The sequence below is a fragment of the Panthera uncia genome, chromosome B1, assembly GCF_023721935.1.
Source record: "Panthera uncia isolate 11264 chromosome B1, Puncia_PCG_1.0, whole genome shotgun sequence".
NCBI lineage: Eukaryota > Metazoa > Chordata > Mammalia > Carnivora > Felidae > Panthera > Panthera uncia.
This window is the reverse complement of record NC_064811.1, coordinates 197,660,462-197,677,505: the sequence shown is the minus strand read 5'-3', so window position 1 is coordinate 197,677,505 and position 17,044 is coordinate 197,660,462. Positions and strand designations below refer to the sequence as shown.

At 42.7% G+C, this 17,044-nt stretch overlaps 1 protein-coding gene across 1 annotated transcript in view; it reads right to left on the bottom strand.

Annotated features, from left to right (window-relative positions):
- Positions 1 to 17,044, bottom strand: part of CSMD1 (CUB and Sushi multiple domains 1) — a 1,037,384-nt gene that overhangs the window by 159,694 nt on the left and 860,646 nt on the right. The window contains exons 39-40 of the mRNA XM_049630105.1: positions 12,919 to 13,128; positions 2,993 to 3,181 (exon numbers count right to left, since the gene is read on the bottom strand). Of these exons, the coding sequence (XP_049486062.1) occupies positions 2,993 to 3,181; positions 12,919 to 13,128 (399 nt within the window). The remainder of the gene's footprint in view (positions 1 to 2,992; positions 3,182 to 12,918; positions 13,129 to 17,044) is intronic.

Genomic DNA, 17,044 nt, shown 5'->3' with positions numbered 1-17,044 from the left:
AACCATAGCCTACGGGGACCCCGGCAGACCTCTTAACAGCCCACCGTGCTTAGCAAACACTCTTTTTTTCTTATATCTCTTTTTGTAAATACAACCTTTCACACGTAAAAATACCTTTTGTTATAAAATAATATCCTCCGTTTGTTTTGTGTTTTTTTGGAAGTTAATCCAATATGGAGAGGATATTAAACACACGTTGGACGCTGCTTAGAAAATGTAATTTATGATATAATTTTATATGAATCTTATGTTTTATTTTGTCTTATTCTGTGACATTATAGATATGAAGAGAGACACGACGGTAAAGATGCTCGTGCAGTAAAGCATTTGACCTTGCCTGTGGAGAGGTCTAGCCCTCTGTCTGGGAGGGGGTTTACCGCACACCTGATAGGAGCGGCTTTGCTTCATGGGGGGTCAGAGCGTCTACTCAATAGTTCCAGGAGGGGGCGACCCATGCCGGAAGTACCAGCCACGTGACCGAAGGTGGGGCCTTTGCCTCACGGGATGTCAGCTGGTCTGGAAGCTGACACCAACCACTGGGCAATCCAGCCATCAGTCCTGCCCAGATGAAAATCTCTGGGCACCAACACCCAGGTGAGCTCCTCAAGACACTGTCACCAGTCAGCTCTGAGACGGGTGCATCCTCCCGTACTCTATGCATCTTCTCCCATGATTTTAATGTGTCCTTTCCTTGTTTTAACCCACAACCAGAGTATGTAATAGCTGTATTATTATACAATAGATAATATTATATATAATAGAGTATATAATATAATAAAGTTGTGTGAGTCCTTTCAGTGAATTTTCCAACCTCAGGGTGGCTTGGGGACAAATCTCCTATTTTCAGGTGCTGTCGGGAGCCTGGGGCAGACTTGGATGTCTGGAGGACTTCCGCATCAGTGTGGCCAGCTCTGGGTAGTGTGACGTATCATGTTGTCATTATAAGAGGTGGCGTCCCCTTTAAGCTACGTCACAATGTATTTTGTTATTTTCACGCTGACAAAATAATTCTAAGCCAGCATTTATTTCTATATTTGAAAACTTCGCTTGAAAAAGTGATGAAGCCTAATTAACGATTTAGTTCTACTTTTTAATATCAAGCCAAGAAGTCTCTCGTGCATAGATGAATTCAAAGGATTCAGGGGAAAATTCCAATTAAGGAAAGGGTTTAAACATGACAATCCCAAGTATTCTATACATATAAAAAATGTGAGTTTTTAAATGGAGAATAGTAAAAAAAAAAAAAAAAAGGTTTTTAAAGGTTTTTTTTTAGGTTTATTTATTCATTTCGAGAGACAGAGAGCAAGTGAGTGAGCTGGTGAGCCTGCACAGGTTGGGGAGGGGCAGAGGGAGAGAGAGAACCCCAAGCGGGCTCCAGGCTGTCCGCACAGAGCCTGAGGTGGGTTCCATCTCACGAGCCATGAGACATGACCTGAGCCAAATCCAGATTCAGACGCTTATGCGACTGAGCCCCCCGGGAGTCCCTTAAATGTTTTAATAAAAAGCACCAGATATGCTACTGCTAGACTTAGTTTTATAAAAAATTTTTTTTTTTTTTAATTTTTTTTTTTTTTCAACGTTTTTTATTTATTTTTTGGGACAGAGAGAGACAGAGCATGAACGGGGGAGGGGCAGAGAGAGAGGGAGACACAGAATCGGAAACAGGCTCCAGGCTCCGAGCCATCAGCCCAGAGCCTGACGCGGGGCTCGAACTCACGGACCGCGAGATCGTGACCTGGCTGAAGTCGGACGCTTAACCGACTGCGCCACCCAGGCGCCCCTAAAAAAATTTTTAAATGCTGTTCTATATGTTATTAAATTTGCATCAGACTAAGGATCCTTTAAAATACAGCTGAAGTTTCTTTTCATAGTTCTTTAAACAATAACGTAGAATAGAAAAATACAGGTGAAAAATCTAATTTAAGAAGTCCACTGGTGGTGTTTTTTTTTGTTGTTGTTGTTTTTTTTGTTTTTCGGTTTTTGTTTGTTTGTTTGTTTTTACTTTTTCAGTAGAAACAGAAACCCAGCGAGTTGCAGTTCCCTTTTGCCCCCTGGGATATAAATGTTTAGCATTTCAAATGACCACAGAGTTGGTAATTTCGTTATTTTTTTCACTCAAAGGGACTGTATTTATAATGTTAGAATACTAGACTTTCAGTAAATTTTGTTTCATATGCTTTCTTCATGAAAAACATGCTTGATCTATTAACTTCAACTTGATATTACAAAAATTTTGAAATCATCAAAAAAAAAAAAAATCAGGCTGCCATACAGAAGCTTTAAAGAAGTGATTTCTGCTCTGACCAGGGCTATTTGATGAATCCAGACTTCCCTCCATCACCACTGACGGTCAAGCTGATTCCCAGCCCTCCAGAGAAACCCTGATCATCATGTACTATTGAGTTGCGACTTTCCTACAACTGTTTCTCCAGGATGTCTCTGCTTTCATTATTCTCTCTACCTCTGATGCCCTATCTCTGAGTAGCAAAATAGTACGTATGCTCCAATGCCCACTAAAAAACAAAACCCATTTCCCAAAATACAAAAGCAATAAATGATAACTGTGAAAGTTAAACAATAAAAAACATCTAGGGTAAAATGAACGAGCATTCTTTCTTCCACTAATCCCGTAATTTGGTGGAACCGTCGTAATTCTAAATACCACTACCATCATAAAGATGTCCCTGATCACTTCCCAAGCAAATGCCATCCTTCTTCATGCAATTCTTATGTCTGGTTTCACATTATAAATGTGTGTTTATTATTTTGTTTCCTTTATAACAACCATTGATGGCAAGGCCTATTTGTTCATCTTTTTAACTTACTGGCATATGATATTCCAGAGATACTAGGTAGAAGGAGTTTACCATAATAGATCGCTAATAAATATTTGTTGAATAGGTGAACAGATTCTCTAAAACATCCATTTAATCATTTAATGCACTATTATATACATGGAAAATTACATTATTGCCAAGAACGGTTAACCTACCGTCACATCTTGGAAAAGGATAATTCCAGTCTCGGTCGATCCCGTGCTGACAGGTGAGGACTGGGTGGCCGATTAAAATGTACCCAGGGTAGCACTCAAAGGATATGGACTGTCCCACACTATAGTCCGAGTTGATCATATAACCATTCTGAAAAGGAGGTGGGTCCGGGCAGTTCTGTAACTCATAGGCTGAAACGGACAGAATCAAGCTCATGTAAGAAGTTAGGTTAGTATAGAATTGACAGTCCTGGGATCATGGGCAGTTTATTAAGATGGATGTTTCCAGCAAGTTTTGAAAAATATCTTTTCTAAGTTGCCACTTACCATCTAAGTAAAACAATTAGTAGCAGTAACGGAATTAAAACAACTTGCAATTAATAAACACTTGATTGTGTGCTTTAGAAGTAGTAAAGCACAAACCAAATATAAATTTGACAGCATTTACCTTGGGGGAAAAATATATGAAACGAATTGACTTTTTTAAAACGGTAAAATAAATGATAATAAAAATTGCCTGTAAAGAATGTCAGGTGAATGTGGACTTAATTTCCCTTTAATTTAGAAGTGAATTATACTAGCACTCCATTCTAAGGGTTAATAACTAGGAAATATGGAGTTATTATGTTTTGATTTGTTCATTAATTGTCTGTTACAAATAAAATTTAAAAATCAACTTCATTTTCTCATTTTTTTAAAAAAAGAGCCCATAGAAAAATTGTACTAGCAACCACTATCTGTACAATGTTTTTTTCTAAAATCTAGTTTATGTAGTAAATAATACATATTTATATTTTGCATGTAATAAGGATACTGTGCAGTTGATACGGTGTCTTTGCAAGTTCCAATGTTGTGAGATAAATTTAGAAATTTTAACAGAATGGTTAAACCCTCACTGTAGTTAGCAGATTAAAAATCCCTTAATTTCACAATTTCACTTCATTTCACATTTTACTTGGCTTTCCTTATTTTTATATTTGCAATTGGATGTCTCTGGACAAGAGTCAGATAAGCAGCTAATGACTGATGGCAAGCAAGAAGCAGAAATCAGAAGGGGTACCAGGGCAAAGGCCTCTAAGCCTTTTGGAGTCATTTATGGTGCTGGCTCCTCTGGGGGCTGATACCAGGAAGAACCTGGAGGTAGACAAAGGCCCCCCCCCCCCGAAAAAATGGGGCCTCCATGAATCTCCAGCAGCTGCAGACTTCCCCTCTGGTGTCCACTGTGCAAGCACAGGACGAGGGCTGTCTCCTCAACAAGATCAGAGTGGACGTCACAGACGTGGTTTATGCAACGAGGCTTTATCAACTGTGATGTGCTAATAATACATTTATTCCATTTTATTTGTAATGTGCTTCATTATTATAGGGAGTTGCACCTATCATACATTGAGAATAAGAGGAAAAAGCTTGCTGGAGTATTTTTAACTCAATGCCATCTTTTGACACATAGGCTTTATAACTCAGTATGGAGATATAACTTATTTATACAAAGTCAAACAGTTTAGCAATTATATATAATGAGTTTTTGGGACTCCTTTTTGGTGAAGCTAAATTATAACATGAAATTCCTGAGACAATAGAAGGGAAAATCACCTATTTAAGGATTTATTCCAGATCAATAAGCATCATAAGCACAATTATTATTAACAAAATGCAAAGCTCTAGCCCTCATTTGCCAAAGAAAAAGTGCTTGGAACTCACAATTTTGGCATTTGCAATCCAGCATAAAGACAATAGCTGCACGTTCTACAGAGGTGTTTTCCAAAATTTTTTTCTGCATCTCATAAGTAAAATATCTTACTGTTGAAATATCCTGCCTAGTACCAGACTTCAAGGGGAAATAAATCTATAACTGTTCCAAAGAAAAGAGCATTCAAACCTGAGTGAAAGGAAAACATGTCTGGAAGGAAAGTACGTCAAGCATCAGAGTGGCAAGTCTCTCATTTTTACTTGCTTTTGGAATGTTACCACATCCTATTTGAAAACCAGAAGCTTGGAAAACTGTGCTGGTGAGTATAAGGACAGGGAACGTCAGACCAGAAAGCCAAGACCAATCGGCACGTCTTTTTCTCTTTGAACTACACGTGCATGAACACACAGGTGCACACGCTGTGCACACATGGATGCACACGCACACACATACAATGCACACAAACACCACACACGTATGCACACACACCCACACCCACACCCATACATGTTTATGCACATACATACACACGCACACACACAGAAATACCACACATGTATGCACACACACACTCACACATCCGTACATGTTTGCACACACATACACATGCACACACACGCACACACACACTCACACATCCATACACGTTTATGCACACATACACACGCACACACACATATGCACGCACACACCTGTACATGTTTACACCATCATATGCACAAACACACACTGTCTATTTCTTCATTTCCTTACTGTGCTCCTTCCTGGGCCAGCGTGGCAAATCCACAGCCAGTCACCCACCTCCCCCAAGGGCCACCTCACCCTGAAAGCCATAAAAACAGCCTTTTCCTGAAAGCCAGGGCCAAATGGCCTAGCAAATACCCACAGTGCTTGCAATGTTGTTATTTGAGCTTAAATTTACTTTATCAGAAGCAGGTTCACAAAAAGAACGGAGAATCCCATACTGGGCTCCAACTGTCAACCAATTTCCTTCTTTATAATACTCTTTTAGAATGAAATCAGCAGTTCGTTCCCATGCTTGTTTTGCTCGAAGCATAATAAACTCTGCTGGAGAAATGGGTCCTCTAATGTATCACATACAACTGCTAATAAAACCTTTATATATACATACATATATATGTATATAAATATACATCAAAACTGGATGGCGGTTTCCACGTGAGCAGAATCAAGACGGCGTTCAAGAGAGCACCGTCGTCAGTGAAAGATTCTAGCCATGGTTTGGCAGACCCCTTGGGGTACCAATGAAAGCAGGGGGAACCGCAGATGGGTGCTCTCACAGAAAGTCCTTTTTTAAAAGTTTTTTTAAAGCTTATTTATTTATTTGAAAGAGAGAGTGTGTAAGCGGGAAAGGGGCAGAGAGAGAGGGAGAGAGACTCTGCATTGTCAGTGAAGAGACTGATGCAGGGCTTGAACTCACGAACTGTGAGATCATGACCTGAGTGGAAACCAAGAGCCGGACGCTCAACCAACCGAGCCACCTAGGTGCCCCAGTGCATAGAGATTCCTAATGAACTGTCACGGGAAACAGCATGTACCACATGTAAATTCACATGGGTCTCCTCACAGCCTTGCCACAGGGAGGGTCACTCTAATTTGCATCAGCGTCCGTGTGAATGTGACTTTGAACCCTCCCTCAAGAGCTTGGTTTCCCGCTCCTTGGAAAAATGAAGGGGGTTCCAGGAGCCACAGAGCCACATGCAGCAGTCCAGAGAATTCCCGAAGTGCACACACAAGGATGCTCCCTGTGTCCCAGGGAGCCATTATGATGGCTCCAATGGCACATCTGTCTTCTTTTGTAACAAGGATATGACCCTGTTTCTCACTCCTCAGTGAGACTGAACGTTCTTTATTGGTTATCTGAACTCCCCATACCCATCAGTGAAGCCAACCTACATCGTCCCCGAGGTGACAGCCAATCCCATGCTCTGGGGGCAGCCCAAAGCCTTGGCTGGGGGATGGCTGACCAAGTCGCTTGCCTTCAATTGTGGTTACAATCGTGTCTTGTGCTTTGAGCAACCGCGGGTGGCTGCTCGGCAGACCTTCTGCGTGAAGACCTTTACACTGTGGAAAAACTCTTATTTTATTTTAGTTTTTTAAATGTTCACTTATTTATGTTAAGGGAGGGAGAGGGGGGATGGGGAGGGACAGAGAGAGAGGGAGACAGAATTCCAAGCAGGCTCTACCTAGTCTCTATAGTGTAGCCCATGAACTACCACTGGAGGCACTTTCTCCATCTTGACCAGGTTGCCCTCGAGTGGATGGGAATTGACACAACTATAAGTTGTCCGCTATTTTAAGCATTTTGATGTGTCTAAGGAGCCTCCTGCAGAGAACTCGATTCACTCACTCAGACGGGTGGAAAGGACAGAGTAGACCCGACCTTGCTCTTGTTAGCTCAAGGTGCCTCAGAGTATCACGGTCAAAGGAAAAAGAACAACTCGGTTGTAGAAGCACATCAATTTCATGCAGACAAGTATGTTCGTGTCCGTAAGGAATGGGCAGTGGGTTTATACAACCAGCTACAAGCTACCCTTCCCGGGCTCACTGCACAGGAAGGTGGTTTGATTGCTTCTCCTCCTACAGGGGAAGGATCACTATCTACTATCGACAGACTAAAGCCTATTTTCTCATAGATTCAATTCACTTAAATTCAACAGTTTTATGAGTGAATAAATGGAGAAGCGGATTAAACATATCTTTAAAAAAGAAAAAAGATGCTTGAGGCACCTGGGTGGCTCAGTCGGTTCAGCGTCCGACTTCGGCTCAGGTCATGATCTCACAGTTTGTGAGTTCAAGCCCTGTGTTGGGCTCTCCGCTGATGGCTCAGAGCGTAGAGCCTGCTTTAGATTCTGTGTCTCCCTCTCTTTCTGGCCCTCCCCTGCTCGCATCTGTCTCTGTCTCTCGCTCTCTCTCAAAAATAAACATAAAACATTTTTAAAATACAAAAATAAAGGTGCTTAGTACATATAGCAAAAGGAAAAAGCAAAAGAGTGCAACTTCGAAAAAAAAAAGAAGACATTTTTACTTCCTATGCCTAAGGTACTTAAAGTTACCTTTAAACTTTTTGGCATTACACTATTCTATTATAATGTAAGAATGAACAAGAGAGAGAGAGGAGAATATTTAACTTCTCCAAATGTTAACTTTCAAAAACCAAAAATAGAAGAGAGAGAGTCGCTAAAATTCTTAATGGCCCCAATTTCATAAACATTATGAAAATCTAGACACCAATAAGCCCATACCAATATTATAAGAGTAAGGGAATCCTTTGTTGGGCTCTAGGAAAAGAACTATTACACCTATCACTCTCAAGCAATAGGGCATCAAGTGTTTAAATTATAGGTGTTTAATGGGACAGCCAGTGGGGTCACGTAGTCATATTTGTGATATCCACCAGATTTTCCAGTATCTAATGAACTGATAAATATCTTCAGGCTTCCATCAGTTTTTCAGTTTTTGGCTTAGAAATAGGGTACATGAACTCAATTTTATTCAACACGACTCTCCACCTTCCATTTTCCAAGTTCCGTAGAAGTCATGTAACTTCCAGACAGCGACATCCACTAGTAACATTTTTAACCTTTCTAGAGCCATAAAGAAACGACGAGGTTTAAGAATAGGGGCACAACCAGGCATCGTTGAGAATGACAAGACATGCCTGCATGATTTATGCAGCTTCTTATGAGTTATTAATTACGAGCTTAACTTCTAAATCTCAAGTCTGACCTAGGAATTTTGACGTGACATTCGAATCAGAATTGTGCCATTTTGCCAATTTATACATTTTACAAAATGACAAACACCGATAATCTAATTAAGTACCATCCATCGCTGTCAGATATCATGACCTTCAAGAAACTGGGGCACCTCAAATTCACGTTCTCATTCTTTTTATTTATTTTTGTAGCTCTCAATTATAGCCAACTCACTGCCTACAATAAAAAATATATTGTTTAAGAATTGCTTGTTTATTTATTTATTTTCAGCATGGATACTTAAACAGAGTCAGACGTCACGTAAATAAAACATGTGCTCGGCTCAGCCAACCAGATGTGTGGCCTAGATGAGGCTTCACGAAATCAAATGTTTAAAGGCCGCACAGACAACATCAATGTTCAAAGCTCATAGGGGATAAGGGAAATTTTTGAAGTCAATGGTTTTCTACTCTGAAAGGGGCTATCACTATGACACTTCAGGGGACTGTCCCTACATGTGAACACTGACCAAATGTTTACAGATTCTGACACTGTGAGATAAAAAAGGAAAGTGGATCTATGGGTATCTCACAAACTATATGAAATCTAATCTAAATACTGACAATTAAAAATTGTAGTATTTTGTTAGCCAACTGCAGCAACTTTATGAGCTACTGTCTAAATAATTCTTATTTAGACTTTGTGTATGTGTGTGTTTGTGTGTTCATTTTAGAGCATTCTTTTTGGATTTCAGTAATTGACAGCTTTAGAATTATGTGGACATGGCCTTAATAACCCTATCTGGAAAATATCAAGAGAGATAAAACAAGAAATATTTTTCGAACTGTGGAGGTTAGAGTTAAGTAAGATAAAATACAGTTCCAGAACTTCCATATAAATCATGGGAATTTGTACTTGAGTTTTGCAGGCCAAGAAGGAGAGAGAAGTTAAATTTTGAATACAGTATTAAGAATACTCCAAGTGGGGAAGACTTTTCAAAAGTTCTCGGGATCAAGTGAGATAAATCACTTAATTGGCAGCTCATGGTTTGAGATGTGTAATTATGTATATTTTTCTTATTGACTCATACATTAAAGTCATGCCAATTGAACAATGGAGGTCACCATGTAATAGCCAAGTCTAAAATGACAATCATGGGGTGCCTGAGTGGCTCAGTCTGTTAAGTGGCTGACTCTCGATTTCAGCTCTGGTCATGATCTCACAGTTCGTGAGTTTGAGCCCTGCGTCGGGCTCTGTGCTGACAGTGTGGAGTTTGCTTGGGATTCTCTCTCTCCCTCTCTCTCTCTCTGCCCCTCTTCTACACGTTTGCACTCCCTCCCTCTTGCTCCCTCCCCCTTGACCAAAATAAGTAAACTCCAAAAAAAGTAAACAAGGGATGCCTTGGGGGCTCAGTCGGTTAAGCGGCTGATTTCGGCTCAGGTCATGATCTCACAGTTAGTAGGTTCCAGCTCCGCGTGAGGCTCTGTGCTGACCGCTCAGAGCCTGGAGCCTGTTTCGGATTCTGTGTCTCCCTCTCTCTGCCCCTCCCTGTTTACGCTCTCTCTCTCAAAAATAAATAAACATTAAGAAATTTTTAAAAATAAATAAAATGATGATCATGAATGAAATGTTCATACTTTAATAAAATGTACTTCAATAGAATTAGGTAAAGGGTGTACACCAGATATACAAAAATATGAAAAAGAAGCACTGAATTCATGGCAACTATGATTCAAGTTTCAAGTTCAGCATACAAACAGGTGAAGAGGACAGGACGCAACAGAGAGAGGTGTGTTGAGGTGAAAGCCACATCTCCCTTAGACACCTGCCAAGCCTTCCAGCAGGAAGGTGAGGGAACCCCCAACACACGCACACGCACACGTGCCAGGAGATGCCTTTCTTCCAAGACCTTCCCCTCCCCTGCCACTTACAGAAGAGTCAGGAACACCCGTGTTTGCCTGTGGCTGGACAATACACGAATTCTCCAGATTCTCATCTCGTCTCATCATGTCTCCCAGATGGTGAGCTTCACCGCCTGTTCCCACCGAGGAGCCGGAACAAAACACTGGTCTCTGCTCCTACCAGGTCGTACTGGGCGCCCGAGCCCCAGCCAGCAGACGGCGCTCCGCGGGCAGCCTGCTCTCAGGGTAGGACCTTTCCTGACTCACCACCCACCACGGTCTCTCCTGCTCACCCGCTTCCCAGACCCAGGCCCCCGTAGCCTTGCCGCTCCTCCCTGTAGAGGAAAACCCCTCTTCCCACCCCTCCATACCTGTGCTGATCTTACGGTCAGAGCCCTGTTCTTTCTGCTGCAGGAGACCTTTTCTCTAGGGGCACTAAATAATCCTTTCGGCTAGAGGGTCACTTTACCAAGGCTGAAGTCGTTCTGCATTTCATTCTAGATACGGGGGCTGTTGATGCCTTAGCGTCAGAAGTGGGAAGAACAAACGTGGTAGGACTTTGAAGGGTCTGACAGTTTTCAGGGACAAAGAGGAGGGCGGTGAGGACAAGATGCGTGGCGGCATCTGGTGGGACTGCGCGATGTTGCCTAACTGGGAGCTGGGGCAAGAGTCATGACGCACGGGGTCACGTCCCCAGGAAAGCGGGCACGGGGGCACGAGTACGCCAGTTCTGCAGCTGGAGCAGGTAGCTCAAATGCGCACCGTGTCCTCAGAGGGATGGGAAAGGCTGGAAGAGGAACCTACCCGGAGAAGAAACCGTTTGCTCGGTTTTGCACACAGGGCTCACGGGCCAGCCCAATGCCCAGGGGATGTGTGGCAGTGGGACAGACACCCGGCCCCGGGACTCGCAGGACTGGAATCGGGGACAGGAGCAGCCAGGCCGTCCAGCACTCACACCACACAGGCTTCGAATGTGTTGAGGACACTGGGGGAAAGGGGGTGATGAGCAGCTGGGGCTCGGCCAGCCCTGCACGCGCGGCTGTCCGGCAGAAGAGAACGACCGAGGCCCAGAGATGTAAGAAGCAGTAGGGGGGTGGGGGGGCAGCGGAATCGCCAAGAGACTGTGTGGGCCCTCAGGGAGGGGGCAGGGTCCTGGGCCAGAGGCGGGAACACCACCGAACGCTACCACAGAACACGGGCCACGGCGTGTGGCGGGGGGTATAGCAGCACGGAAGGCCGCTGGAATGAAAGAACACCTAGACACGATGCTGTGTCAGAGTCTGGATGAGAATGGGAAGGAGAAGGTGGGGAAAGTCTTAGAAACTGGGACAGGTGGTGCAGACAGTGCTTCAATGTCTCCTAGAAAGTGGGAGCCGAAGGAAGACAGGACTCGAAGGGACACTGACAATTACATATAAATAGAAGCACCAGGTGGCTGGGTCGGTCAAGCTTCTGACTCTTGGCTTCTGCCCAGGTCCCAATCTCACAGTTCATGAGTCTGAGCCCCAAGTGGGCCTCTGAGCTGACGGCTTGGGATTCTCTCTCTCCCTCTCTCAGCCCCTCCCCTTTTCTCTCTCAATAAATAAATACACTTAAAAATACATGTCTAAAGAGACGTGGTGTGTGTGTGTGTGTGTGTGTGTGTGTGTGTGTGCAAGCGACACTTTCTTGAGGGGGATGGGGTACAGCGGGAAGCAGTGAAGGACACCATCTGCATCAAGAACATTCTGGCCACGTCTCCTGCCGCATTCCTCCCTGCCCCAGTCTTTATTTCCCTCCTACTGGGGTTTTGTATCTTAAGAGACCCCAGATTTGGAAATCTAAGTGTAGATTTTATATTTAAGTAACAACTTGAGTACCAATGTCTGAAACTTCAACATAAAATGCGTCATCTTTGAGTAAAACAGTAAAACCCTTAATTTCAAAGGCAGTCGATGAAATTAAAGAAAGCAAGTGATTTAATTAAGATTTTTAAAAACGAAAAGCCCTTGTGTTGACATTTCCAGCTTCGTAGGATTTAACGATAACCAAGAAACGCCAGCTAAATCATCTGGTACGAAATGAAAACTCTGAACTTTTTCTCTTGTCAAAAATGGTTGGATGAGGCTTGATTCAAACTTGTCTTCAAGTCTCGCGTTCAGAGAGTTTAAAAACGAAGTTGGTTCACTGCATTTTCTTCCTAGCGTAACTGGAAGTGACTCGACTGATACCTTCAGCCATTATTTTCGAGCTCTGACAACAGCCAGTGCAGGAGACACGCCTCCAGCCCCGCTGCCGCTGTGACTGGATTTGCCCGCACGTCCGGAGGGGACGAGAAGCCCCGGCAGCCAGAGGACCATGACAGATGGGGAGGTGTCCGTGATGCGGGGCCAGCTGCTCAGGAGTGTGATGTGGGCCGCAGCAGGGCGTGACTGGCAGCGACACGTGAGGACAGTGCGGTGGCCCCCCATCCCCGTCGAGGCCTCTGCTCGCGTCTATGCCGTGTGAGCAGCCCTGGGTCCGTTACCAGTCAGGGAACCAGTGGTTCCAGCTCTGCACATTTGTAACCCATCGGGGAGGATGCTATTTCCATTCAGTTTAAGTGAAAGAGATAAATCTGGGTTTTTGCTGATTCCTTACCTTGGTAAGTGAGTTTAAACCCTTGCCGGTTCTGGGAATGGTCGCTGTAAAAGTGGATGAGCGTTTCATGTGTCGTACTGAGCAGGGAGGAAGGGGGTTCTGTGCCACTGAACTGCCCGATCATGGGGCTGCCGTGGTGGGGTCCGTTCTGAATTTCAAGGTAGTCGTGATTAGCTTCGGTAGAAAAATTCAGAAATTGAATATGTGCACCTGTGAAAAAATAAGCAAAATTAGTGAGAGTTAACATCAAAATGCATAAGGGCAACATGTGTCAAAAGTGATTAAAATGGCATCAGTGTCCCCACGCACGATCCTCCGGGAGGCAGAACAAGGCAGTCACAGTGGCAGAGCACACATTTTGGGTGACAACGCACGTTGGTTCAATGTCACCTGTGCCACCTACTGGCTGTATGACCTTTGTTCACGTAATTAATGTCTCTCAGTCCGCATCTTTGTCAAATACAATTACTAGCATTACATCACAGAAATATACAGGCATGATGCTTGGAGTATGACTGGTACTCACAAGGACGGCAATGATTTCGTCTGGCAATGAATTGTATGTATGTTGGATCATCCATAAGCTAATTTGCAACTTCATCAAGAAAGATGCTGAAATGGGTCTAAAAAAAGTGCAACAGCCTTTCAAAGTGGCTTTCAAATGGATGGTCATATCATGACACAAGAGACTGGCTAGTTTAGCAGGTGATTATTTCAGTTGCATTATGCACACAAAGCCAGTGACTGATTTTTGCAAAAAACCCAATCTAAAACCCCACCGTGACTTCTACACTTCAATCTCATACCCTGGCACGGTTCACACACCAAAAGATTGTCCAAGTGACCACTGTCACTGGAATCCTATTGGTCTATGTACCAGATAAGAGGTCGATGATAATTTAGAAGAAAATAAAAATCAGAATGATTTAGACTGATTCGCTATGACTTTGTGCCATTTTTGAAAATCTAGTTGACTCCGATGCTGATACATTTTAAGCCACTTAAATAGTTTCTATAGAACTCCAAAGGCATCTGTGTTCACATAAATCCATGTAATTAATTTAGGTGTGTAAAGCCTACACTGAGAATTCCAATAGCCATTACAGATTATTCTCCCAACACGTCAGAAAAGCTTTACTTTGTGGTATGGCTCATCTGCTCTTGATAGAGAAGAGCTTTATTTTTGCTTGTCATCTCCTATAGTGACCCATGTTTTCTAGGTTTTGAAAAGTAAAGATAATACTTTCATGGGTGGCCTCACTTAGTGTTAAGTACAGAGAAAATTTCAAGCAAACATATCTACTCGGATATTGATGGGAAATACAGTTATCGAAAGCAGAATTCAGTGAAAAAAAGCATGAGAGAAGTTCAAGCCAAGTAGGAGAGAGAGATATAGGCACTCAGTAAATATAGTCTTCCAAGAAACACAGTGTCATCTACCACGGAGAAAAACCATGAGGAGGCACAGAACATCACAGCCCCCTATGTTTGGACGGAAGTGTGAGGCCAATTATCAAGCTGAAGCTGCGCGTTACCAAGAGACATTTTTCTCACAGTTACCCAGCGAAGTCCTTACTGGTATCATCATAACGTGACTCAGAGATGTTAGGTGTTATGTCCAGTGCAGCACAGGACAAGCAGAGTTAGATTTACACCCACGTCTCATGGGCAAAGAGCTCGCTTTCCTGGTTTAGAAAACGTGCTGTACGAGAATGAACAATCTCAGAAAGCTGGAGATACTCCAGTTCTCATTGGGCAAGATTGGATTAAATTTGTTCAACCTTGACTGCCAGAGGAAGGAAGGAAAGAATAGAATATGGGAAACTTCAGAAGTGCCCAGCTGGCTTCATCAGGAGAGGTGACTCTTGGATCTGAGTCATGAGTTCAAGCCCCACATTGGGTGTAGAGATTACTGGAAAAAAAAACTTAAAAAAAATATAGGATACTTCAGAAAGGGGCAGAGGAAGCAAAAGGCAGGAGAAAAATCCTGTCTAAGGGGAAAGAGCTTTAACCCGTCAACCAAGTGTTAGGACCATTTTAGAACAAGTAATGAAATCCAGGTGTCAGAGTCTGAATCTATAAACTAGCAGCACACGAGCCACCAGGGAAGGATGATCCCAGTCTGTCTTTGGCTTGTCTATCCCTAGGTCACGTCCATACGGGAGTACAGAGCAATGCCATCAATGTAAAGCATTTTTGTAAATAGTTCAAAATGTCGAATATTTCTCTTTGTTGAAGAACCATCAATGAAGTGTTAATTTTTTTTCTAAATGTTAGCAAATATGCTGGTTCAAAGAAATTTAGCAGCATGAAAAGAAAAGAGGGATCGAGAGAGATGGAAACAGAGAGAAGGACGGACAGAAGGAGAGAAGGAAGGAAGAAAAGAGAGATGGAGAGAGGGAAGGACTAGGGGCTCCCTTAGTCCCTTAATTCCCAACTATTCCCTCAACATTATTGTGGCAGCTGAGCTCCTGGCCACTTAGCGAGGTACACATCAGTACTGGATTTAGTCCCTCACCCAGTGTTGAGTTAGAAACACAGTCTTCTTTTGCATCATGGCCCATGGATCTGACCAAAAAGGGTTTTGATACTAATAATGAAACTGTTCTAACGGAGCCTTTTTCTGAGTGCACATGTGCCAAAGTCGGGGCCACTGACTGCTGTGGTCTGCAAAGGCTTATGAACACCCAACACATTGGTCACCATGAAGATGAATGCAAACAACTGCTGAATCGCTGACATTTTATTTATGTCCCAAGGTATGTACAACATGGGAAACTAGGGCAAGACTAGACACTTGCAGAATGCACTCGCGGTTTGGGTATCAAATCAAACAGCAGGGACACGGCTTAAAATACGCTCGTTTCAGATGTTCATATGCAGACTTCAGATGCATTTATCCAGAGATACGTTTTGAAATTCATAGAATGACACAGTCAAGGAAGAAATGAAAGCCAGCAAGCAGATCAAGGGGGAACAAAAGTTAAAGATGGCCAATATCTCCAAGTGAAGGCAACAGTAGAGGTGGCCTTTTACGGACTTGGAATTAAACTTGAAATGGAACAGAATTATGGCAATTATGGTCTTATGAAAAAATTAGCATTTTAATCAGGATAAAGTATCCAGCCACATATCAAACCTCTTAACACACATCAGGAGATGGAACAGAACAGAGCCCAGTTCTAATCTGGTTTAAAACAGAATTACTTAGCTATCTAATTTTCAGTGACTTGTGTCCGATTTGACATCATAAAGCCAAAATGAAGGGATTGAAATAAGCATAGCCTAGCTATCCTTTCATTATCTCATGAAATGCTGACAAAAATGTGTTATTACAACAAGAAAAATCAATCTGAATGTCCATTTGGTGGAATTTACGGAGCACCTTATTGTTGTGCTCTGAGTATCGTCCACACTGAAAATTAAGTGTCAGGAAAAGTCACCTGCACAAAGAACGTTTGACTTTGGATTTGACAAAACTTTAAAAAGTAATGTGACCCTGACTTCTGAGTGAAACCTTCATTTTTTTTTTTTTTTTTTGGATGATAGACCTTGTGAATATTAAATGCTCTATTTACTATCTTCTGTGCATAATAAATGCACGGCAAGAGTGACTCTTCTGAAGTATCCTTTATAGCCTGCCTACATACGCCTCTAGATGGTCAAAGACATGGTCATTTTGGACAGCGTGGCCTGCAAAGTTGGTGCAGTGGTTTTTAAACAGAAAAGGCAGAGACAAAGGAAAAAAAAATCACGGTTGTATTTTTGTTGACTGTGCCTTTAGAAAATTTCAAGAAAGCAGAGACAGAAATTCTGTGTCGATGGGGCTTGTGCCAAAGCAACCCAAAATATCAACCGAAATCCGTGACGAGGAAAGAAAACAGGGTAAAAATCATTAGGGCATTTGGTTTTGTGACTAAAAGTGGCTAACGGCCAAATAATGCCCTGCTCCATATCCAGCATCTGCATTAATCAGAGCAGCCCCATGAGATGATGTTTTATTATGTTTATTTTAAAGATAAGGAAATGAGGTTCAACAACACTGTTGGTAACTTGGGCACATTCACAACCCCAGTGACTGATGGAACTAAACTTTCTAGTCAACCCAACTCGGAGCCCCCAGACG